Genomic DNA, 25,744 nt, shown 5'->3' with positions numbered 1-25,744 from the left:
GTAGAAAAAAGCCCCTAACCTGTTGAGAACGTAGATAGAAGTCGATTACATACATACTTCTGATTACGACACGTATAAATAGCGCCTTCCAGCAGTTGTGAAACTCAGTTTGCAATAAATTCTGCAAGTGGTAAGAAGTTACACTCCTTGCAATGGTTCTCCTAGAATTCGGTCTGGCCCTCCTGGCCATCGGTTTCCTGGTCTACAAGTGGAGCACCTCCACCTTCAAAACCTTCGAGGAGCGGAAACTGTATTTTGAAAAGCCGTACCCACTTGTCGGAAATATGGCCGGATCCTTCTTTCAGAGAGCCGGCTTTCAAAAGCAGCTGTCCGAGTTCTACGATCGCACTCGGGAGCAGTGAGTAATTTTGCGTTGCGTTGCTTATGAAGTAGAGCTGAGCAACCTTCATGTAATTTCAGCAAAATAGTGGGCTTTTTCAATCTGCGCACGCCCATGATCACGCTGAATGATCCAGAGCTGATCAAAAAGGTCTGTGTAAAGGACTTTGAACACTTTCCCAACCACCAGCTCTTCATTACCTCCAACGAGCGTCTCATCAACGACATGCTCAGTGTGATGAGGGATCAGCGCTGGAAGCACATGAGGAACACCTTGACCCCGGTCTTTACGGCGGCCAAGATGCGCAATATGTTCACCCTGATGAACGAGAGTTTCGCGGAGTGTCTGCAGCACCTGGACACCTCTGCATCTCTTCCCGGCCAGAAGGGTTTCGAAGTGGACATGAAGGTTCTGTGCAACAAGCTCTCCAACGACATCATTGCCACCACCGCCTTCGGACTCAAAGTGAACTCGTATAAGAACCCGGAGAATGAGTTCTACGATATCGGGCAGTCACTGGTTTTCTCCCGCGGAATGCAGTTCTTTAAGTTCATGATGGCCTCAATTATGCCAAAAATATTTAATGTGAGTCCACTTAGAAGTCGTCTATATTGTATCTTTTTGTAATATCGGTCTTCTTTTTTCAGTTCCTTGGACTTACAATCTTTGAAGCAGGAAAAGTTGAGTACTTTGTTCGGCTGGTAGTGGATGCCATTAGGTACCGGGAGCAGCATAATATCTCGCGGCCCGACATGATCCAGCTTCTGATGGAGGCCAAGAAGGAGTCGCAGGATAACTGGACGGATGATGAGATTGTGGCGCAGTGCTTCATTTTCTTCTTCGCAGCCTTCGAAAACAACTCCAATTTGATCTGCACCACCACCTATGAGCTGCTCCATAATCCCGAAGTGCAGGAGCGCTTGTACGAGGAGGTGAAGGAGACCCAGGAGTCTCTGAAGGGCGGTTCCCTCACCTACGATACCGTACAGAAGATGACTTACATGGACATGGTGATCTCCGAGTCCCTGCGTAAATGGACCCTGGCCGCAGCCACCGATCGTCTCTGCTCCAAGGATTACACCCTCACGGATGAGGATGGCACCAAGGTCTTCGACTTCAAAGTGGGCGACCGCGTCAACATCCCCATCTCTGGGCTGCACTTGGACGACCGCTACTTCCCGGAACCCAGAAAGTTTGACCCGGAGCGGTTTAGCGAAGAGCGCAAGGGTGAGTTGGTGCCCTACAGCTATTTGCCTTTCGGCGTGGGACCTCGGAACTGCATAGGTGAGTTTTGGGGGAATATTTCTTTGAGATTTCTTTTGATGCTTTGGTTATCTATTTGCTATTACAATGTATTCAAATATTTGCAGGGAATCGGTATGCTTTGATGCAGGTCAAGGGCTTCCTCTTCAACCTGCTGCTTCACTACAAGATCGAGGTTTCCCCAAAGACCACCAAAGATCTGTGGGGCTCTGCACGCGGTTTTAACTTTACCCCCAGAACCGGCTTCTGGATGCACTTGGTTCCGCGAGAATAGGAAGACATGGATACCAAACATACTCAGCTATTTTAATATATACCATAACGTATACGATAACCTACCTTTAATGCACACTTGTTATCATTGCACTGTAAAATATATACCAATTTGATATATACCAACGTAATGTTTTAAACCGAATTCGAGTTTTAAAATCTACAGAGGAAGTAAATGATCATATCTTTACGGTTCAGTTCCAAGCGTAATTTCTTGAAAGCGATTACTATGTGATTGTCTATTTACGGAACACGAAGATTAATTTAATTTTTTCTTTTTTTTTGCTTAAATTATTCAAGCATACAATTTAGTCAACCAGTTTTGTATGTATGTGCAAAAATACTATCGTTACCTAGGGCAATTATTTCTATCAAACACGATTACGATGTGGGGTCTACTTAGCTACGAAGCAAACTTTGTTGATAAAGTTATAATCGAACTCGTGCTTTTTGTTCTGTGAGTAGAATGAACGCTTCACTTATAAGATAAGAAAAAGATAAACAAATTAAACATTGCGAAGTACACTCCACTTTACAATAAGCTTGTTATATTCGAGATTTGATTTTCCGAAGAGAGCGACCGATATGTTTTAAATGTATTAGTTCATTTTAATAACCTCAAACCGGTTGCGAGTGATATCTCTCTTATAACATTTAAGAATATAAATAGATGTACCAGTTATTTGTTGAACCTTGTCACAATCAATGTCATTACGTGCCGAGACATTGTGCATTACCCTTTCCCTTCTCATCTTTCTGAAATATGGATGCATCAAACATGAGAAAAACGTCTTCCAAAAGCCAATCAATCGCTCTAGGCACCACTAAATGATTTAAAGATCTATTCCAAATAACGCAATAAAAAGGTTATCAAGTATCAGCAAAATAGCAGGCCGTTTTAATCTTTGCACTCCCATGATGCTCAGAGCTACTGAGGAACGCCGAGCGGATTTTGTTTGGGCCCCAATCCGAAAATAAGTAAGTAAAAAGGCCGCGTGTTTAAGAATAAAATACACAGACATATATTTTACTTTTGATTATGTTTCCATACACACTGGTTGATATAGCATAGCTTAGAAATATGTTTTCGTTAAACTCTCACTGGTTGGTTGCAAAACTTTCCTCACTCCCAGTATTCTGGACACACTCCCTTTATATAACAATTTCCCTTTCACGCCGCGGAGAAAGCACGCAAATTACATAAAACGTTTGGCCTGCGAACAAAAGAATCTTCAATCTGATTTGTTTAACAAAGTATCCGAGGAAAAGAAACTGCAAATGTTGTAAATGCTAATGGTTTTCTATCGCTAGTTTCGTTGCGTTGTGGAAGTGCCTGTGTTTTTAGCGTTCTGCGTTTGCCATTTTGAATTATTGCACATTTGGCTAATATCTGAAACAGATAATACTTTCACTCTTTTGGAGATTCTTTTGTTGGCCATCGATTGGATTTCGTTGGAGTTTATTGTTCGTTGATTGCGTTGCTTGTGGTCTCTACTTTTCGTTTGTTTTTGTTCTGCCTACATCTAACACTAGAATAGCTTATTATTTATGGTAATGCCCGCGTCGGGGCATGTGTATATGAATATGCAAATATGATATAGTTCCATAGCTTTGTACAACGATTTCTCTCATCTCTGATCTCATATGTGCCTTCTTATCCGGTGTATTATACATGTCGATATGTTATTTACAGTCACGGTTGCCTTTTTAAATGATCCTTTGAATGGAATGAAACCCCTCCCGACAACCGTGTTAAAAACCACTCTCCTTTTAGAACTCCCTCGAAGCTTAGACGCTGTACAGCCTGCCATTGCTGGTGTGCTGGGAGCTGGAGTGGCGGGCCTTCCCCAGCCCAAAGAAGTTCCAGACCCTCCGCAGGCAGCCCGGCTTCTTCTCCGGCAGCATGAGACTCTGCTCCTCCAGGATCGTGTCCAGGATGTAGTAGCTGCTCAGGTTGAAGGGCGGTGGCGGCAGCATGGGGGGTGGTCAGGAAATCGTGCAGTTCTTGCTCTCGTGCATGATCGCCGGGGTAACGGATGCACTGCCTCCGCCTGGAGCGAGGGAAGAGTCCTGGGCCATCTTCTTCTTGCGCTCGTAGGCCAGCGCATCATTGGGCACATAGGCCACCCGCACTCCACCATAATGCTTCCGCGCCGGCAGGCGGTACACATAGTCGTCCATGTCGCTCGAGGAGCTGGAGGAGCAGGTGGAGCAGATGCTGGCCACGTCGCAGTTGTCCAGGTTGTTCAGCAGGTTGAGGGGCCCCGTACCCCCACCCACCTGCGTCTGGGCATTGTGCAGGCGGAGATTCGTCTGGTTGATCTGCATCTCCGAGGAGCTGCGCGACTGGTTGCGACGCCTCCTCCGCCGCCGGGCATTCGAGTTGTCCGTGTAGCTCTTGGAGCGTGACATGGTATCCTGGACGCTGTGGAAGCGAACCTCCTTCAGCGGTCTGTTGTCCAACTGCTCGTCATCCACATCCTGATCGCCCGGATGTTCATGGTTGCGATTGTTGGCGAAGAGCTGCTCGTAGCCATCGTGAGGCAGCTCCCTCACTGGCTCGTTATCCAGCTCCAGTTCGTGGGCCAGTTCCTGGGTGCTCTGCGTCAGATCGGAGTTGCTCGGGGAGTTCAGGTTGATCTTGTCGATGCTCTGGTAGCTGTGCGAGTCGTCCGCCTTCGAGAGCAGCATGTCCGGCATGGAGTTAGTCAGGGTCTGGGCGTCCCCGAAGATGGACTTGTCGCCGGCGCAGATGTTGTCCAGGCTGATGCCCAGTTCGGTGAGGTCGATGGGCGGCGGATGGGCGGGGCGCGGCATGCCGGGAACTCCCCCTCCGAGCAGTAGATCTGCCACGCCGGCAGCCTCCATGCGCTGCCGCTCCTGCCGCTCGAGGAGATCGCCGGCGCTGCCCGTGGCCTTCGGGTGACCGTGGTGGCCCTTTCGTCCTGGATCCCTCTCCCGCTCCCGATCACCTATTCTTCGTGGCGATCTAGCTATTTGGCTAGAGGTCGAGGCCCGGTGGGTAGGTCTTAGTTGGGGACCCGAACTGGTGTCCGACGGCGTGGGCGGCTCGCCCTTGCTGCAGGCGATCGAGCAGTAAATGGTGCCCCTCCTGGGCAGGAAGGGTCTCCCCAGAAGGGAGCAGCGACAGGTGCAGCAGCTGAAGCACTGGTCCGTCGCATGCCAGTGCTGCCCGTCGTGGCTCATCTGGCCCTGGTCCACCCCGATCACCTCCCCGCAGTAGTCGCAGTACTCGGCGAACATCGTGTCGAAGCAGGCCAGACAGTACGGTTTGCCCTCGCGCATGATGTACCGCTGGCCGCCCAGCTGGTGCTCGCACTCCTGGCAGGCGAAGTGCTTCATGTGCCACGTCCGGCCCTCCGCCTCCGTGCACTCGTCCGAGAAGATGATCTGGTGGAGGTGAAAAAAAAGGGGAAAATATTGGATTAGGCAGGAAGTATGGGTGGTGGTCAGGTTGCGTCAGTATTCTACACATACTAAATGTCTTAAATATCCCAACAGCCAATTGACTAAAATTTAAAATCATCTTAAATTCATATAAAAGTAAACTTTAAAAATAAATGTATTTCATTATTTAAATTCTATTCATACATATATGTATATAAGTCAGGTACATTTTATAACCCATTTGTAAAAAAAAACTTACTCGATGCAAATTCCTGAATCAACTTAAACTTTAAACAGGATTTTCTCCAATTTATTAGCTCAAACAGAATACCAATGCCTAAAACCTCTTTGAATTTCACCCAAACCCTTCTGCAAAAGCCACAGCTCTTCCCTACCGACATTGCTTCACCGAATTACTGACGGACACTCACCTCATCGCAGGCGGAGCAGCGCGGCTTCTGGGTCTCGGCGTGGTGGCGACCGCAGTAGAGGTTCCCGTCCCGCTGGAAGTAGATGAGGTCCACCAGCAGCTCCTTGCAGACGCTGCACACAAAGCAGCCCGGGTGCCAGCACAACTGGGCGCCCAACCGCTGGGCGAAAACCACGATGTCACCGCCCGACAAAGGCTCCTCGCACTGAAAAAAAAGGAGGGGAAACGCAGAGGATGAGTAAGGTAAATCGCACAAATGGGAGAAATATGCTCAAGTTCTTCGGGCGATAAAAATCTGCAGCGTCTGGCTGCTGCTGCTGCCGGGGCAGAAATATTTAAGCGACTATAAATGCTAAATAACGGTAATAAAACGCTTAAGCTCAACACCCCACAATCCCCACCCCGCGCGGAAAAAGGGGCCTCCAGCTGGGAAAAGTCCTGCTCTGTGGTTTTTCCTCCTCTCGGATTTTCAAAAGCGGAAATCATGCAAAAATAGCTGCCGGCCATGTGTCCGTGTCAGGTCGGTGTGCTCGGTGAGCTTGGTCCACCCCAAAAGTGCTCCTCGGTGGATAAGGAAGCGCTTTAAGTGGAGCTGGCTGCTGGGAAATTTCTGGAAACCGAATCTGAGAAATGCGAGCAGGAAGTGCCGCTTTTAATGACTGCCGGCAAGCCACGCAGCCCGAGACTCGTTAAATTTAAACGCGCTCGCATAATGAACTTATTTGGCCCGAAAGGGTTCCCAGCCAAAGGTCCCGGGCATGGTGACGTTTTTATGCCCCTAAATAAGGACTCTAATTGAGTTCACTCAGGGGTCAGGCAGTCAAAGGGAAAATTGGAAACTATTAGACGGAGAAGAACCATATTTCAGCTATTTTAAATGAAATGTTTCAGAGCATATTAAAAATAAGCTTAGAAAAGCTTCCATTTTTAGAACATTTGAAATGCGGCGTTTTAAAGAACAGTCTTAAATAGTCGAAGAATGAACACTGACAGTTGGCTAAAAGTCTTGTCTTCTGAAAATGAGATTGAAGATAACTATATCAATATACTCACTAAAAATATTTGTTATTAAATATTTTAGCTTTTTTTTGCGTATGGAAATTATGTTTTAACCAAAAAAAAATGTTATATTGGGTATTATATTTATGTTTTGAATAACTCACGTGCTTGAAACCGCGAAAGGTAGTGTTTTCTTAAAATAGATGCAACTTTAGAGATACACAGTAAAAGAAGGCCTTCACCTTACATATCCGCAACAACTCTGTTTTGATAGCCGCCCACACCTGTCTGCCACTTTCCGCATTTCCGGCCATAAAGCAATTAGCCCGCCCCCTCTGATATATGCACAAGCCCGTATAAGGAGCCACACATGCAGTTCCTAAAAAGCTAGGAACCCCAAACCGAACTCCCTGCCAATTTGCACCCTCATTCCAGGCAGCTGGCGAGATTGCTCGACTGCGTCTCCGCTCTCGGTTTCGGCGGTTTCTGCCGGTTTCTGGCGCAGGCAAATTACTCGGTGCCACCACAGAGCCACCGCATAAGATTCAGGGCCCCATTGCCATTGCCAGTCAGCCAGCAACCAGTACTCCGTATTCAGTACTTGGTATCCAGGAGCTCCTTAACTTTCCAGGCTATTAAACTTCGGCGCGGGCGATGCTCCCGCTCCGTGGGATGTGCTCCGTCCTGGACGCACATCCACGTCCTCCGCCCAGTCCCCGCAATCAGCATTTACTTTTGCAAGCCATTAAGCATTGACAGGCGAAAGCTTTGGGCGCCGACTGTACAGGGTTGATAATTTCCCGGGGCGTAAGTAGCTTCTCTCTATGCGTCGTTAATTGTTTGGCAACTTCAAAAATTTATCGCCTCGGGCCACGAAAATCATAAAAACCTAGGAGCTGCACACTGCGCACTTTAATTAGGCAGTTCCCCTGCCAGTCTCCCTTTTCCCTGGCTAATGACGCATTGAGGTCGGAATAGACTTGTCCTTGCACTTTGGCCCGGCTAGCCCCAGAAACTCGGCAAGCAACTTTTCCCGCAGAAAGCGCTTTAAGTAGTTTCTGTGGCGGGGACAAAGTGCTAAAGTTTTCGTCTCGGATTCGAGGGGGATTGATCCCCAAGTCCGACCAATTTCGGTCCTAAGCCCGCCCCGCCATTGATTAGTTTGTCCGGAAAATCTGCGCACTTAAAATGACATTTTTCATTGGACTGCCAGCCCGGCTAAATGTCATGTAAATAACAGCAATCGCTGCTCATTTATCTTATCAATCCAATTAATCCCAGTTGGCTGCCGCTTGTTTGCAGGCACTCTGCGCCAGACAATTATGCTATTGACAAATTGTTGCCGGCGGTGCCGTCGCAGCACCTATAAACCCATCGCTGTGTATAGCTGAACCGAGTCAACCCCGGTGAACCGCGGGGCGGGAAGTGTCCTTGCTAACCCATTTCGTGTCCGGACTAATCCCACTCGGAGCGACAAACTCCGCCGGCAGACGGGCAAGACGGCATCCGGTGCCCCAATCCCATCTCAGCCCGAACCTCCCCCGAAAAGCAACTCGAATTATTAATGACGCTCGTTATCATGCCCTTTTCAGTACATAAACTTTTCGCTTAACAGCCACTGCGCTTCACCTTCCTTTGGCTGGTCTTTCTTTTTGTTTCGCTCTTGCTACCTTTGAGCACTGAGCAAAAAATAGCAGTGATTCTAAAAAATTTTCAACATTTAATTTAACAAGCAAACATTATATTCTCTGAGTGCAAAACATTTACAACATTTTTTAGTTATAATAATAGTCTCTTTCCGATGTAATTAATATCTTTAGAAAAGGTTCGAGTTTCTGTCTCTGTGCCAGGATATATATTTATTTTTTGCAACTAAGTGCCAAGTCTGAGGATGCTTTTCTCGTAATTATTTCATTGTTGCCAGGACGACCTTTAGTGTCACATCCTTGTCAAAACTTCAGCTTCCGCTCGTTGCTGTTCGTGCGGAAAATCTGTCAAGAAGTGCGTCCCCTGCTCGATTCCATTATTTTTTGGCCAAATCATTGCCAGTTGGATGTGACACACGTTTGCTACTCATTTACGCCTGACTGACTGCCGGAGCTTCCTCCCCATCGAGCTTGAGGATTCAGGATCATTGAACGTTTTCATAAATTTTCCCTCATAATTTCCCCATGCCTTCCACGCCATTCGATTGGATGGCCCTGGGTTGAGGCCTTTGTTCGCATTTTAACGTCCGTTTAGCAAGTCAGTTATGGTCTGTGAATTTTAAGCACTTTCGTCCTGGCCTCGGACGGGGTACAGGGGATGGCTTCCGATTCTGAAATCCTTTTTAAAGTTTATCAGATTTTACATGGCAACGAAGTGGAAAGTTTGGGGAAATCGCCTACACGTTTTTTTCTTTGATTTCGCTTTCTTTTAAGACGCTGTACCAGCCCCTCCTAGGATTTTAATTCCAAATAAGTTATCTTGTGAGGAATAATATCTTCTCTCATAACTTAAATCCCGTGAAAATTCTATACTATTTTAAAGGAAAATAACCTTTGCCAAACTACTCTTTTGCACATTTCTAAATATACGTATAAGTAAGAGCTCGGAAAAGTTCTGGGCATTTCTTTGCCAAGTTCGCACTGATTATTCGGGACTCTAATGAACTGCAACCTCAAGTTGGGCGCCAGTCATAATAAACCCAAGTCGGCTACCAATTTGGACAACGCAAATAAAATCAGACACACGCACACGGCTCCGGGCCAGTCCCTATCCGCCGTATTTCCACTCGCCGGCACACGTAGCAGACGGATTCGAGGCCGGAGACCAGACCAACCAGACCCAACCAGAAACCAGAAGAGCCCAGATAGGATCCGGCCAGGCCCCAGACACGCAGCATGCGGCATAAACTTTTTAATAAGTTTTACGAGTGGCGAATGTGAGCACAATAAAATCGAGCTGCCAACTATCACCCGGAAAAGTGGCGAGATGACCAAGTGCACATCGGCATGCCGGCTCCAAGTCGCCGGCTGCAGGGGGAGGGTTCTCCGACTGTCAGCCAATAACAATGCAAATTTCCCAGACCCAGGCCAGACTCTCAAAGGATGCAGTGCTGTGGGTGCCTGGGCCACCACTGCCACTATTTCATGCCACTGCCATTGTGCTTTAATGCCATTTCATTGCGTCTTTGGCCGGCAACTCCATTCACTTTCTGCGGAAAAGCTGCGACTCTCTTAGCCTTTATGTTGTCAGAGCCAAGTCAGTGCAATTGTTTTTGCAACAACGTTTTTCCTTTCCCCCTCTCCCCTCCGCCGGCTGCAAGTGTACTTAATGAAATCTTTTTGTCATCTTTTACTTCGAGACGTTCGAAAGTTGCCAACACCGGTCGGTCCGCCCCACACCCTTCGAGCTCATTGTTTTCCGGGGCCATTGTCAATTTTTTCCCCTGTTTTGCCCGCGCCAAGAAGGAATCTCTGGCGCAAAACTTCGCCCGGCCAGGCACAAATGAAATCGAAACGACTCTTCATCTTTATACTTTCTGTGCATAATAAAATGCAAATTTCTGCAACAATTAAATGGGAGAAAGGGGCGAAAGTAAAAAGTTGTTTTCAAACTTACCCCCTTGCAGGGTCGCTCGTCGGACAGCAGGCGGACCGCTCCTCGGCCGAGGGCCTCCCGCTTCCTTTGGGCCGAGAAGATGCGCAGCTCCTTGCGTTCCTCGTCGCTCAGCGAGTGGCAGTAGCGCACCTGCAACAGACACGTAGACGTGGAGGAGGAAAGTTAGCTTCTGCACTGGCGGATCCCGAATTTTAATTAAGGCAACTCAAAAGGCGGCGCCAAGTTTTTTAATCTCGCCGGCCCTTCTGAAGGGCTGCCTTTATACTCTGTTTTCAATGCCCGCACCGGGGTAATTATAATTTTGTCACAACGAGTTGCTTTCAATGTGTTTTCCAACAACACTTTTTGTGAAGTATTTTTACTAGGTATTTTTAAAAGAGGTATGGTAATGCTTAGACGTCGGATTTTAAGTGAAAGCATTTTTAAGCAATAGACTAAAGCGAAGTCTATTTTGTAATCAATCAGTGATCATTAAAAATCGAATTTAAAAATTATCTCAGATATATCTCACAATCTTCGGTAAGTATTTTGGGCATTGTCTTGACATATTAAGTTATTTAAATTGTAAAACTTGTAAGAAGTACTAACAAATTTATTTACTTGACAATATATGAAAGATATATGAAATTTCTTTTAAAGATTAAAAAGTGTAAAAGGTTTTTTCTTTCCCAGCAGTTTTCAATATTTTTTTCCAACAATTTTAAAAGTGGCCGGTGCCTGGACTGCACTTCCCATTGTCTAAGCTTCCTTTTTTACCAGCATTGTTCTCTTGGCCTTCCTTCTGCCCAATACTCACTTCGTTATCTTGCGGCGGCAGCTGGTGCAGCAGTTGCTTGACACGATACTTTTCGCCGGGACTGTTGACGTAGGGCACTTTGTCGTCCGGCAGTTGACTGAAGTACAAGCGGACCTGCGAAGTGGAAAATGGAAATCGGAAGTTTGAATTAGCTTTGTTACTCCTTAAATCGAGTTTGACAAATCATAACGAAGTAATCGAAAGTCAGTAAAACAATTTCACGCCCACTAAAGTCGTGCAGTAAAAAGTGTCGCCATGCTCATGGGAATTTGAGTTCGGGGAAATGAAATATTTGCTGGCCAGTCTCGAAAGGCTTTTCCTCTTTTCCCAGGAGCTCTTATGTAAGCCTCCGCCCCGAAAAAAATATCGGCAGGCATTTCAAACTCTAATTGCCGCCAAATGTATCGGCAATTTAATTACAAAAAGCTTTCGCTTTCCACCAGATACCGATGGCGATTCGGGAGCGATAATTTCTACAGCGTGTAATTAAAGTCGTTTTCCGACCGATTTCCTTAAGCGCACAAGTGGCCAACGACCAGGCATTGAACTGGATTGGTTTTTGGGCGTCCGATTGGGAGAGCGTGGAAAATCGATCGAAATCGAAAGCAAAAACTGGCAGCGGGTGGCCTGCGGCTCGAAAAGGCAACCACCTCGCCCCACATCGCATCGCTTGAGATTTCACTTAATTAGCTGCGACAAATCGGAACACATGTCGGGGATGATGGCGATGCTGATGGTGCTGGGCAGGTCTACCCATAAGATGCCACACTCGGAAAAAGAATTGCTTTGAACTACACAAAATGAATAGGGAACGCGAAGAAAGTGATCAATACCCATCTCCATGTTTAAATCGGACCAAATAAAGTGTGCACCCTCGGAAACACCCCATTTTCTGCATGCATATCTCCACCTCTTTCGCACTCCCTTTGGCTAAGTAATGGGTACTTCTTGTTAAGCCTGTTTCTTCCGCAAAAGTATTTTTCAGAAGAAAGTTTTAATATCTTTTTAAGTATTGTTTCCCTATTATTTTTCCATCTATCAACTTTTGTATTGGAGTCAGTTTTCTATTGGCAACTGATCAATGTTTTGCCTGATCCCTTAAAGCTCGGAGCACTCTTTTTGTTCGAGTGTGCAGCTCCCCGGGCTTGGGGGCAGATCTTACCTGATCGGGCCGCAGACCCGGCGGCACCCACGTGTACTCCTCGAGGGCACAGCCGCTGTCGTCGTCCGACTGCGAGTTCCGCTGGAAGTCCAGCTGCTGGTGGTGGCTGTGGTGGAAGCCGTGACCCGCGACCGCCGCCGCCGACTTGTAGCTGGCGGTGCGGAGGGGCGAGGCCACCGAGTTGAGGGGCAGGTGGCTGGGCGGCTGGCAGTGGCGGCGCTGCAGAGGCGACACAAAGTGACCCGCGGACCCCGTGGCTCCGCCGGTACTGCCCCCACTGCCCCCGCTGCCGGCACTGCCGCTGGAGGCGGCCGAGGGCACGTCCAGGTTGGATGTGGATGCCACCTGACTGCCCAGCGACGTGGGCTGCAGGGCGCCGACCGCCGACTCGGGACGCTGCGACTGGGTGGCAAAGGTCAGGCCCGTTCCGCCCGCCTCAATCTGCAGCAGCTCGCTCTCCGTCTGCGTGTAGTAGCTGCTGCTGGGCGGATGGTGCTGCTGCTGCTGCAGTTGCTGATGCGGATGCTGCTGCGGGGTCTGCTGCATGTTGCCGGTGGAGCGCGGAGCGGGCGTGGGCTTGAATTTTCTGTTGATTTCGCTGTACTGGGTGCTGCAAGTAGATAGGAAACAAGAGGGAAATGATTAGGCGGTGTCCAAATAATGAAGTAACCATTAGATATGCTTTCTAGTTTTCAAAAATTATAACCTATAATTATAAGATACCGAGGCCATCTGCTTACTATTAATATTTAAAATATTAACTCTACTAAACCCCTAAGCTTATTATTTCTGAGTTGAAATGGTCAATCTTTGTCAAAACAAGAGGGTACAAAACCAAAGTTAAATCATTAAGTGTTGTCCAGATTACGAAGCAAGCATTGGTCATGGTTTCTAATTTCAGAAAAACCTCTAATTAAAAGAAAGCGAAACTTCGAAAGAAAATTAATATTCCATGAAGCATTGGCCGCCTTAGTTTAGCAGAACAACGTGATATTTGATCGCTAATGTTTTACCATTTCGATTGATAAGAAATTCCCTAAAATGTTATTTTGCGAAAGACAAAATATCTATAGCATTGATATTTTATGCATTAACAATCCATTGATATTTCTGAGCTTAAATATTCATTCTTGGTCATATTAAAACCCCTTTAGACATACTTGGGGGCACTCTTGAGCTACGACATATATGCATATTTTACATGTGAGAACTGTGGAATGCCATTCTGTCTAATATGCGCCTTAATCACTGCCGATTCCATCTGCCCGACTCATTTGCAATTAGACTGCTGGACTAGCGGGAAACGTATTTGTTTTGAGTGCCCGCAGGCATTCCAAATGACTTTTGAGTGCAATTACGACGCAGCTGCATGCGTGCAGTTGTCCAATCAAATCTGATGAAACTCCGAACCCAAGCCCGAATCCCAGTCCCAATCCCAATCCCAATCTGAAATTGCAGTCGTAAGGCTTTGCCGGCACTCGCTTGACCGCTGCCCACGGTGGAATCTTCTTCTGCGCTGCTTTCTGCGGTACTTTCACTCGATTTGTGGCACGCTGCGCGATTATGCAGCCAAGCAGAGACAGCCGCGAAATGCCAGTCTCCTGGTCATGACTCAGCCTTAATTTCAGTGTTTTTTCCTACTTGTTTATGTGGCAATTAAAGTCATTTGTATGGCTCAAAGTCGAGCGCCGCCGCGAATGTGTGTGAAATATTAAACTGTTTCATTCAGCAAACGCCTCACATTCGTGGGTATTATATCTCATATCAAATTGCACAACATCCAGAGCATGAATAACAGCCCGACAAAGCCATTAGGCCTTCCAACATTTTTATGTACTAATCAACGTGAGAAGAAACCCCAGCGATTTGCCATTCCACCGAAAGTCGATGTATCTAGACGGCCTGCTGGTTGGCTTATGCAAATTAAAGACGTCTCATCACAATCGCAGTTTAGCCTTCTGCTAATGAAGCAAAGCCCACAGAAAGTGAATGCCACTATGGTGCGGTGTGGTGTGTAGGTACTTTGGGTGCATTAGTACCATTGGATGACCAGGAGCCATTAACACCTCCGCTCCGGCTCCGCAGATCAGTCAGTGCCACTGGAATGCCCCGCCATGTGTGCGGAGAAAGTTTATGGCCACTCTTTTTGTGGGTTTCCAATGCAAATTTCATTTGTCAGCGGGTAGGTTCGGTGCGGTGCCAAAAGTTGATCGATCGCAGGGTACTTTCTAAACAGTTTCGGCCAAGATTGTCCGCGCCAAAACAAACTGCCCCGAGTCAGGGCGTAATCTGTCATCTGTCATCATCTGGGCAACGGCGCTGGCCTGGCGATTGACTTTGATAGCGGAAGACAGCGGCCAAGCGCCGGGCCAAGAAACCACGTCAGATCAGATCAATTCAATTCGAATCAAATCAACACAAAAGTAAGAAAACAAATCCCATTCCCGGTTCCAGCTGCCGAATATGGCCACCTCTGGCTTGGCTACCACTTTGCGCGACGGCCTAGACGGTTTCGGCCTTTTCGGTTTTCTCTTTTTTCGACCAGCGAAACCTGTTGACTGCTGTTCCTATGCGGCTGCATGCGATTTCTGCACTGAAACGCCACTCCGCCAGGCGCAAAATACGCAAAAATGTGGCATGGCCAACTACGGATCGCGGCCTGGACATATACATAAATTTGGGTTAAGAAGATTTTGAGTTTATTTGGTTTGATGTCTGTCATTTCCTTGATGGCCTGTCGCAATTGCGCACGTCTGAGGATAATTAAAAGTAAATTGTTTGACACTCAAATCGGATGGGAATGGCCTGAGAAATATGGCTCTGCTGTGCCACAACTAGCCAGCCGGTCTGCTCGCTTGGCCAACACCGATTGGGGGTTTCGAAGACACTTTTGGGAATTATCTGTGATTATGGGGGCACCGGCTCTCTGTGTGTGTCCGAAATATGCAATGAATATTTCTGCAAGTGTGTCAGCCCGGCGGAGAAGATATATTGATTTGGCTCAGGAATAACAGTAGAATGTATACAAAAGTTTAATAAATCATATTCGGTTGCATTTTTACTTTTTAAAAAAAGCGAGACCTTTATGGTTTGAGGTTTTATGGCCCATTACTACAAGATATTCAAGCCCAAAGATACTTCCTATCATACTTTTTAACTAATATCCTAATTAGTAGGCCATTTTTTAAGCGTTCCCCACAGCCATTAGCTATTTCGAAAGCCATGTCCCGGCTTGTAGCTCCTTTCAAATCGATTTCCACATCTGCGAACTGATCCAATCCAATCCGATGCGAAACAATCCAATCCTATGCGCAGCTTATTAACGGACTTTTAAGCAATTTCAGCACGTCTCGGGTTGCTCCATCGCCAAATCCCCGCTGCAATAATATCTCAATTATGTGCAACACCACAGTATCGATAGCATTTCTATTCGTTCCACGGCATTGCCGCGGTGTTTCCACGATTTCATTAAGTTTTAGACACGCAGTTTCCCCAGAAAAATCCGCAGCAGGAACACGTAACTGGTTCAAAATCATTTAGGCCTCTCCCCTCACAACAAAACGAGTTCTGCCATCGGGGCCCCCGATTCTGGGAAATGCTAAATGCACTACGACACAGAACGAACTGCAATCGAGGCTCTAGGAAGCGAAATTAATACGTAACATGCAATTCTTAATAATTGAAAAGAGCCGAGGCAGCCAATCCGCATTAAATTACTTTCACAATTGGCCGAAAGATAAACGCCGTCTCGGCCGGGTTAAGCCTGGCATTAGGCCTAGTAATGCTTGATTTTCCATGGCCAGCACACGATCTGCACCAGCAGATCTTTGATCGAGAATCCCATTTATATCTGGCCGGGGGGCGTGGCAGTTCGGCTAAGAAGAGGGCGGGGTACCACCACTAGGTAGGGCCCATTATGAAATCTCGTTCGTTGGCCCCCCAACTCGTGACCTTGTTGCGTTGCGTGCTCCATTGCCTGGCCCGAAACGACTCCCAAACGGTTGCCCTCTATGCAGCTGGCTTTCGGGTTAAGCAGCCGCGTTTGACTGCCTTTACGTCACACGAATAGCTTCGGTCCCAGCCCATCAGATCCGAAAACCGGGTAGTAAACAAAAATACAGAAAGAAAGCCATACATGCAATCGCGTCATATGTTGCACGTGTTGCTGTCGCTCAGCGTTTTTATGCATTTCGCCGCGCTTTTCCCTCGGCTTCTTCGCTTTCTTTATGGGTTTTTGTCCGAACATGAGCACATTTTGTGTGCCTGTCCGCGGATCGCCTGCTCCACCTGGTATCGGGACCTGGGCCGGGGATACCATACCAGTGGCTCTGGGATTGGGATTGGGTCTGGGTCTGGGTTGGGGAGCCAGTCGGGCCCGTTGCACAAGTTCCTCGCCGCGGAGGCGAGTGCACAGCCATCTGGATGTGTGTGAGGCACCGCCTATTTAAGTACCGCGTGGTGATTTAGTGCAGCGTTACCGTTAGGCGGTACACGTTATTCGCTACTCGGAGCCAAGGCTGGTGATAAGCCATAAGCAATAGGCCAGCGTCGCACAGGGGCGTGAGTGCACACTATTTTCGGGGGGATCTTAAGAAGGCGTCTTGAACGCGCTTCTCACACTCAAAGTGCCTCACATTAGCTGGGCAATTAAATGCATAACTTAAAATATAAGTGCTAACAAGCTGGTGCTATTAAACCAATTCAAATATTATACATTTCTTATGACCTTATTATAAGGAACACGCTCTGAGCCAGTACTATCTTCAACTGAATTGCAAATATCTAAGCAAAAGTTTATCTCTGAGTATTTTTCCGTCGACATTTTGGTATGAAAATTACTATACCTTACAGGCTTACAAATTTGAGTTTAGTGTGTGACCTATTATTATTACAACTTATCAATGTTTTGTATCTATAGATACTACTGTACTCCCTGTCTATAAAATGAAATATCTTTTTTTGCTGTTCCAAATTAATTTCACTTCCTTTCAAGTAATCCCTACACCCTTGACAATGCTTTTTCCAACCTTATTTCAAACAATTCACCCTGCTTTTGGGACACCTTATGCTATACTACTCATACACTGGAAATACTACATTTTCGGGGGATCTTAAGCCCCCGAAGACCCCGTTCCGGGGATGCCACTCCCGGATGCACATAGATACTCAAGCCAAACGAGAGCATCGTAGTCAACAGCTCCAGCATCTGCATCTGCATTTTCAGCAGCGGCTAAAATGCATAATTAATCTGAGGGGCCAAAAGAAGATGAAGCTGCGGCCAAATGCACTTGGCCAGCCCACACTCGCAGCTCGCGATTTTGGAGCGAGTTGCTGATGCTGTTGCCGCATTGCATGTTGCATGTTGCCAGTTGCCAGTCGCTGGTTGCTGGTTGCTGGTTGCATGTGGCATGTGAGGCGAAACAGAACCGAAGCCCAACTCCACTCAAGTCGGGTTTGAGTCGAGTTCGAGCTGATTCGCGTTCCGTCATTAACAGCCTTTGCTTAATTTTATGCAGCCAGCCGCTGCCACTCCCCCTTGGGCCCGCCGCCCGCCGCCGGCCGCCCACCGCCCCTTGCCACGCTGTCAACAAGTTCGGACACGTTTCAGCGATTTCCATGTTGCATGGCTCGCTCTAATTTATGCAAAATGCTGTTCTTCTTCTGTAATTCACCTCGTGTATTCGCTCGCTACTTGTTTCCTCTGCTTTTCAGGCCTCTGCTGCGAGGTATTTTCAGCGAACTTCAATACTTATGGCCAACTTGTTTGCTGGCTTCATTAGGCCCCCAAGTTGATGGCCAGGTTTTTGTGAGTTTTGATCTCTCTGCCTTATTGATTTCGCTGACAAAATGGTTTTCTGTTGCCGGGTTTTCATTTGTTGTTAATTGCTTTCGGGCAGAAACATATGGTTCCGAGACGTTCCGATTTTCCGATGGATGGTACGTATATGAAAGACGTCGGTTCCGTTGTTCTGAGCCCGTTCCCAGCATACAATTGAACCATTTAGTTAGCTGTGCATTCCTGGCCCAAAAGATTACCCGCCAATGATACGCGGCTCCCACAGGTCTTAGACATAAATTAAATATCTCCTCTAATTTGATGTGCTCCTCTTAATGATGATGATGATGATTGAAGCCGGTGATAAATGTAATTGCTTTCTCGGCAACAATCTTTCTGTGTCGCTGTGTCTCTCCCATCAAATTAAGGCACATCAAAGCAGAGATTATATTCGGGAATCCGAGAAGAACACAGGGCGAAGAGCGGACAGAGGTGCGCACAATAAGTTGATTAAATTAAAGTGCGTTAAAATCCTACGAAATAATTGACGCGGCCCCAAGACTGTTTTCGTAGAAGCCCCAGTGAAATCGGAGGAGTTCGCAGAGGCGAGAACAAAGAACGCAGTCAAACAAACAGAAAAATGAAGCCCAAAACAAAACCGGAGTAGAATTTATTGTCTGTTTTCGTATGACAGCCGAGTAAGTCCAACCGAGCGTGAAACGCGAGCAGAGTTCCAAAAGATGGATGAATGGATGGTTGGACGGATGGATGGATGGCCAACAGGTGGGCAGGGTACTGTGCTCTTCACCTGTTGGAACGTGGGAATCTAGTTTCGGCAGCGACAGCCCCGCGATGGCCAAAAGCAATTACCGAAAATAATGCAGCGATGCATTGTTCCTGCGGTCGCACTGCACTTTGCCCACCTGAGGAGTCCCCCGGTTCACCTGGCCGTGACCGCAGCGGCGGAGCAAGTGCAGCCAGCTATGACCGCTCTGGTTCGACTCTCTGCTTGGCCGATCAGCAAAAAGCCCGAAAGGATGTTTGCTCCCAATTAATTAATGATGGCATATACATACATGCATATAGACAACGGACTCTAAGCGGGGTGAGCTCTTTTCTCACGCACTACGAATTTTCAATTTCCAATTGAAACTCCATTGGGGCGTAAACGGATTATCGTTTGCATGCGTTTGATCAGCCGCCGAGACTTCCTACATGAAACAAGGGGACTTACGGACACACGGACAGGCGGCCATACGGACAGGGGACTTACGGACAAACGGACAAACATGGCTAACTGTAACTGTAATGGCAATCGCCATGCCAATGCCAAAATCGTGTAGGTCCCCGCTCAGAACATGACAACTGACAAAAGCAACAAGCATCTGACAGACAGGCGACAGGGAGTGCGACGGGATACTGGGCTGTGCTGGGGCCCAGGCTGGGGAAGAGGGTCGGGAGCAGAGGCCGAGCAAACAAACATCAGAATCAGCATCTGCATCAGCGGGCAACAACAACATTTCAATTAACAAAAGACCACGGAGCAGAGGGAGGCGGACTGGAGGGATGGCATGGCTAACGTCTTCTAATCGCCGCCTGTCAAAATAAAGTTGTGTGGCGCATCACGGGGGAACCTCCTTATGCCTGGAGACACGTCACACTGCCCAAAGCGGGACTATATAGCAAATAACATGTAGAAAATTGATTTAATAAGGGTTTTCTGAAGTCCATTAAGACAGATTGGCCAACTGGATAGAATGTTCACCTAAACAGGATATTTAGGTCCTGCAAAGTAGGTATTTCCTACTTTCATAAGTAGAACACGAGAGATACAAGTTAGCATCGTAAATTAAATCTAGAGGCTTACAAGCTTAGTTGTTAATTAAAATATGCGAATTTGACAGCAGAGAAGTTTTGATAAATGAGATAGATAATTTGGAATAGTAAATGGATTTTCAAAAATTGTGGTTTTATCGCACTAAGTTTTCTCTCAGTGCCTTGTCAAGTCTCCAGCATCTTCTAGCTGCATTCATGTGTATCTGCTAAAATGCGCAATTAAGTCATCAAATGTTTGGCCTGAGTGTCCAAGCGACTTGACACAGCCACAAGGAAGACCAAGAGCGACCGACTCGGATGCCAGCTCCGCATTAGACTAATGCATTTGGGTGCAACCAGGAAGCCACCACACAGCTCCAGTCCGGTCTCCGTTCTGGACTCGTTCTGCCGCCGAGAGGGAAACTGGGCAATGCGAAGGCCCCCAGCCGCCAACTTTTACTGCTAATGAAGCCTGAATGGCCGAGACCGCGAACAGGATCTTGTTAGAGCGTCTGCAGCGCAGAATGGCGAACGGAGAACAGATCCGTTAGAAGCTGGCTCCAATTTATCAAGTGCCAGTGCCATGCTAGGGCCTGGCCAAATACTAAACCTGGCCAAAAGCCCAGCGGCGGCTCATTAACGCTTCCAGTCGCGTAGGCGTCGCGACATATGGGAATTCGTTGAAACGACGCCGGATTGATGCTGACGATTGTGTTCGAGCTGACCCGACTCACGTCCTATCTTGGTGCACAGAAAGTAAATGTAGTCGAGAACCCTGTACTGGGAAACAACATTTCCAGGTTACAAAGTATGTGTATCTGGTTACTGTTAAAAAAAAATCCTAAAGAATTCGCGAGCACCTTCCCAAGCTTTTATCTATATATAATGGAATTTTTTTGTAATGATACTTCCTCAGGAACTCCCGAATATCTTCCGATTATCCCATCTTGATTTAAGGAAAAAATTACTGAAGAATTCGCGAACATTTTCAGATTTTCCCTTCTTGAAATATGGTATTATAATTATTTGGGTGTGGGAACATCAGCGCAATTATTTTTCGCCGTGTAATAGTTGCCGTAGGTGGATGTACCAGGCCAACAACACGTGTTTTTTCAGCTAAATTGCTATCTGGGATCGGCAGCGTCGAAATGCATCTATCTGCCAGTCGGCTTTCTCCGCAAGGTGCCTTCCAGTTGGGGGGCGAAATTAATTTGCGGAAATCTCGACTCGAGTGGCTAAAATATTTCAAGAAAATCACGATTATCAACTTGAATTCCAGCGGGCGATCGGCGGCCAGACACTTTCACAAGCTTTTCGCCCAAGTGACATCTGTGCCACTTTGCTTTTGCTGCCCGGCTCCATTTGCATTTGATTCTCGTTTGGCCGACACCGTCTGATTGATGGCAATTTCTAAAGCTTATATTTTTCGAGTTCCCAGGGAAAATCAATTCGCTGCGTGGGCGTCGCGAGATATCTGCAGTGCCACCTGGTAATGGTCCAGCGCTCGGTTGCCACAATTTGGCAACAATTTGTAAAAGGCATGACGGCACAAAATCGCGCTTTTGACCGCTTCCCACCTGTATTTGGCCAACAAAGCGATGGCCATTAAATTAATTACACGGGCTGCGCACTCCTCCGATTTCAATTAAACGTAAATTACGAAAATTAAACGCAACAAAGAGGCAAACTGGTTATCGCGGTGGCGGTTACTGAGGAGTTCCGAATCCCGATCGTGGCTAGAACACTTAACTTGGTTTACACACGCTCCGAACCAGCGGCGCGACCTCTGTGCCTGCGCCTCTGACTTATGGCCACTAAATTGCCTGCCTGCCATATATGAAGTTCTTCGGATACAAAAAGTGGTCGGAGGAGGGAAGGTAATCATAATCCGCCGGGAAGAACAGGAAATATAATGAGCTTCCAAAGGAACGCCCTTCAATTTAGCGAGCCCCTCCTCTTTCCCCTGCGGCCCGTTCGGCTAATTTTATTTGCGGCTTTCGATTTTATTTCATAAACACATTTTCTGCCTGGTAAAACACAGTTCCCCCTCCTTTTCCCCCACAATTTTTGATTATAAATTGAATTTCCCCCCACTCGAGGCGAAATCAATCAACTCCTCTGTCTTCTTCCCCACTCACTTGTTAGTCTTGTGTTTTGTTAATGCTTTTTATGGATTCACGATTAGGTGTTGAATCAATAAAACGCGGGTTCTGACTTCTCAGCCACTTTGGGCCAAAGACCTGGGCCCATTAGGAGGGCTTATACAACATCTCATCTCGGGATTGTGTCACACACGCCATGGAGGGGTTGAACTTTCTGACAAGCCACGACGAAGAGCGAGTGGAGGTTTTGATTGGTTTCTTAGCGCTGACAGCCCAAGAAATTGGCCAAACGCCCCGCGAAAAAAGAAATTAATTAGAAAATATGTGTGTTGAAGAAAGCCGGGAGAGCAGAAAAATCAGCTACACTTCACTGGAGCGCTCAGGCTTAAAGGGGCGTTACTTGATATGTCCGCGAATCAGTTAAAGTCAGATTAAGGCCCAGACCACTGAGACCCCTCTCCACCCCCTTTTGCCATTTCAATTAAAATGCCATATATCACGGCCCAGAGCCGAGAGCCTTTCGCTCCGTCTCCATGCCCGAACTACTGCGCACATCCAATGCAATTAAAATCAAATGCGTAGCTCATTTTTAAATCAAAGCAAATCGTAAACCGATAAGCCCCGGAGTGGACCACCCGAGAGTCGGACTAGCCCCTTGCTTTTTGCCAACTTCAATTAGCCCGGCTGAAAGGGGCAAAAGGGGCCGCCGCGGCTGCAGACCTTATTTATTTACATTATTGTTGAGATTCCTATGCAAAGTGTTCTGCCCGGCGAGGCGCTTAATTACGCTTTAAGTAGCCGCCAGTCAATATTGGTTTTGGCTTATTTAAACTGGGAATTCAATGGCCCCCGCTGATTGCTAATGGCTCGTGTGGATGTGGATCTGGATGTGGATTCGCTGCATCTCACATTACCAAGTTCTGTGGAGTGAAATTTATGACACACTCTTCCCGGCCCCATTTAATGACCGCGCCCAAAACAAAATCTAATTAACAGTTTGCGGCGATTTATGAACAGAAGCCCATGCAAATCGGGGTTGGAGGCAGGACAAAAGATGGAAGATCGCTGAGATACGGCATACCTTATCGATGAAGGGCACCCAGCAAGGCGGCAAAGGAAGAACTCAATTTATGGAGTCGACGCAAGGAATTTATGAGAGTGCAGCCTCTCCTCGGGCTGGATGCAAAGCCAAAGTGACAGGGGAGAACCTCGAGAGGATGGACCCACTGGAGCCGAAGTTCTGCCAACTTCATTTAACCGCTGCTGTTGCCACTTAGCCGCATGCAATTCATTTGCCCAGTTAACAAAACCCGACAGGAAGGGCCTCGAACGGAGGGGAAAAGCACGTGCTGGCCCCAGAGTTGATAAATAACTTTTCGGTGTCAGTTTTGCAAATAGTCGGGCATTAGTAACACCTTCTTAGCGAGTCCAAAGAGTCGCCTCCAGCTGACAGAGCCTCTTATGGCGGATTATTTCCACCATTATTCGACGGCGACCTGCAAGATTTTTACTTTCAGCACAATTGAAACTGATACCGTAGCCAACAAATGCTGTTGATCAGGTGAAAATGATAAACGGCGGTCTATTAATAGCCAGGCAGGAGGGTTTGAAATATTTCTTGGGATTTTTTACGGAGTTGAAGCAACAATAATTAATAAGAATGAACGTAACATGCCATTGTATCAACATGACATCTTAATATGATCCACTTACAGCTAGAGATTTGATAGGTAATTTAAATCTATATATTGTTATAAGCTTTATAATAAAATAAACTATAAGACCAAGGTCCTAAAAAACACCTATTGTTCTTTATTTTATCTCTTGAACAATTGCAATTGTAGTCGGCAAATTGTCTGGCCTTCATATCTCTTTTCAATTATTTGTACAGTATATAGATTGGTAGAAAGTTGCAGACCCACATTTTCAACGGCAGCCAAAAGGTATTAGGTTACCCAATACCATTTTTAACTCAGCGTAAGACGGAAAGCTATTAAAATGCCAGTTTGGTAACCCATTTAAATGTGATCTCTATACCCATAACTTCTGGATGGCCAATTTAATTGGCGGAGCCATAAAATATGATTTCAGTGATTAGAAACAAAATCCTCCAGCCCCCAGTGGTTGCTCGATTCGGGCCAGAACAAGGCTCATACGTATAAAGCTATTAAGGAGTCATTAAATCGGGCCATAAACTGCCGACCGGCTTCCCCCACCAACGCAGCGTTTTATAGTCACTTAAAGCCGAAAAATGCAAAGCTCATCAAATGGATTTCAAATTAGTTGGCCACATTCCGGCTCCCGTCTCCGATCCTCCCCAGTTATCGCCGAGAGTTATGGCCATTAGAGATAGGCCAGATGGAGATGGAGAAGACTTACATTTTGGCTGCTGTCGCTGCTGGCGGCGGCGGCCTCTTTGACTGGCCATCAAACCTGGCCAATTGTTCTTCAATATCGCTGAGCTGGATATCATCGGCAATGGCCTGGTTGAAGTAGCAGTTCCTGCTCCGGCTCCGGCTCCTGCTCCTGTCCACCTCGATGAGCTGCTCCGTGTCCTTGGGGTTCAGCCAGACAGCGTTGCGGTTGCGACAGAGGTTCAGGTTCCTCAGATCGCCAAAGGGCAGGGACATGGCGGCCGGAGGATCCTTCTGATTCCCCTGAGCCTGCATCCTGGCCAGCTGCGAGGGGGTGAGACTGCCTGTGAGCATAGCCACCTCCACATCGTCGTCGGTCTCCCCGTTGCAGGAGATCCCCGAGGAGTGGAAATGCTCCTCGCTGCCGACTAGCTTCTTCTGCTCGCAGCCGGAGGATTGGGCCACCGCCATGGCCAGAGTGGGAGCAGGTGATTCATTGGGCAGCTCCAGGGCTATCTCATAGGGTGCCAGGGTGATCTTGGGCTTTGGCTTGGTTTTGGCTCGCACCGCTGACTTGATCACGCACTTGGCGGGGGTGTGAACACCCCGATTCTTGGAGCAGGTGGACTTGCCACCTGACTTTCTGGGCGTCAGCTTTGTCACTGTCGATAGCCGGGACTGCTGTTCCGGGTTGATCTGAGGCATTTTTGGCGGCTGAACCTGGTCCTCCAGGTTCCTCTCCCTGCTGGCCAGGCGCTCCCGCTCCACGGAAACAGCCCGCCGACGACTCCGCCGGATACTGGGCATGTTCCGGGGGAAGAGCTTGCCCGCCTCCGCCTGGGAACTCTTGGACAGACTATCGCAGCTCCGGTGGCGGGCAGTGGGACTTCCACTGCTCTCGGTGGTGGAGCTATCGCTGATCGTGGTGGCCGTGTTGGCCAGCACCGAGGAGCACTCGCTCAGGTTGATAATGTCCCGATAGTTGCGCGACTGGTCCTGCTTGACCACCACCTGCGGCAGGCGGATCTTCCACCAGCACTTCTTCTTCGTCTTCGAGAGCATGGCGGCGAGTGGAACGCGCGTCAATCACGGGTCGCGAGGCAATCAATCAATTGACACATTAACAGGACGGGGAACACCTCTTTGGGCAGTCGGAATGCGGCGATCTGCAATTACCGTCGCCAGCAATTAACGGGCAATCCGCTTGCTCCAATTACGTGCACTCGCGATCGATCGTATCGTATCTTATAGGCTGGGTTCGGTTCGGTTCGAGTTTGAGATGGCTTCTATCCAAGTCTCGTTTCGCGGCAGAACAGCTCTCGCACCGCTCGCTTCGGGGCTGCTCGAACGACTGAAGATCGCGTAGAAAGTTGGCCGAAAGGCGGTTGTGTCTCGGCCAGGTTGGTGCAGGTCAAACTCACCT

The 25,744-nt window shown here is 47.6% G+C and overlaps 2 protein-coding genes across 2 annotated transcripts; one reads left to right on the top strand and one right to left on the bottom strand.

The window, feature by feature from the left end:
• Positions 1-97: 97 nt before the first annotated feature.
• Positions 98-1,998, top strand: LOC108030286 (cytochrome P450 9b2). Its single transcript, XM_017103116.3, has 4 exons — positions 98-358; positions 421-925; positions 988-1,624; positions 1,711-1,998. The coding sequence occupies exons 1-4, from the start codon at positions 153-155 to the stop codon at positions 1,875-1,877; spliced, it is 1,515 nt and encodes a 504-aa protein (XP_016958605.1). The 5' UTR covers positions 98-152; the 3' UTR covers positions 1,878-1,998.
• An 876-nt stretch (positions 1,999-2,874) lies between these two features.
• On the bottom strand, positions 2,875-25,660 carry LOC108030333 (protein espinas). The gene is made up of 6 exons (XM_017103195.3): positions 24,347-25,660; positions 12,275-12,884; positions 11,113-11,226; positions 10,317-10,445; positions 5,716-5,919; positions 2,875-5,287 (listed from the first exon to the last, which is right to left on the bottom strand). Exons 1-6 carry the CDS (start codon positions 25,381-25,383, stop codon positions 3,863-3,865), a joined length of 3,519 nt encoding a protein of 1,172 aa, XP_016958684.1. The 5' UTR covers positions 25,384-25,660; the 3' UTR covers positions 2,875-3,862.
• Between the last annotated feature and the right edge of the window lie 84 nt (positions 25,661-25,744).

This window comes from Drosophila biarmipes, chromosome 2R (genome assembly GCF_025231255.1).
Source record: "Drosophila biarmipes strain raj3 chromosome 2R, RU_DBia_V1.1, whole genome shotgun sequence".
Taxonomy (NCBI): domain Eukaryota; kingdom Metazoa; phylum Arthropoda; class Insecta; order Diptera; family Drosophilidae; genus Drosophila; species Drosophila biarmipes.
This window is presented reverse-complemented; position numbering and strand designations above follow the sequence as displayed.

Excerpts from the sequence above, each read along its gene's own strand:
- LOC108030286 (XM_017103116.3), top strand. The coding sequence starts at position 153 with ATGGTTCTCCTAGAATTCGGTCTGGCCCTCCTGGCCATCGGTTTCCTG. Across the intron at positions 359-420 it reads TACGATCGCACTCGGGAGCA|CAAAATAGTGGGCTTTTTCA; the intron begins GTGAGTAATTTT and ends ATGTAATTTCAG. Across the intron at positions 1,625-1,710 it reads GGGACCTCGGAACTGCATAG|GGAATCGGTATGCTTTGATG; the intron begins GTGAGTTTTGGG and ends AAATATTTGCAG.
- LOC108030333 (XM_017103195.3), bottom strand. The coding sequence starts at position 25,383 with ATGCTCTCGAAGACGAAGAAGAAGTGCTGGTGGAAGATCCGCCTGCCG. Across the intron at positions 11,227-12,274 it reads CGGGTCTGCGGCCCGATCAG|GTCCGCTTGTACTTCAGTCA; the intron begins GTAAGATCTGCC and ends TCCACTTCGCAG. Across the intron at positions 5,920-10,316 it reads ACGAGCGACCCTGCAAGGGG|TGCGAGGAGCCTTTGTCGGG; the intron begins GTAAGTTTGAAA and ends CTTTTTTTTCAG.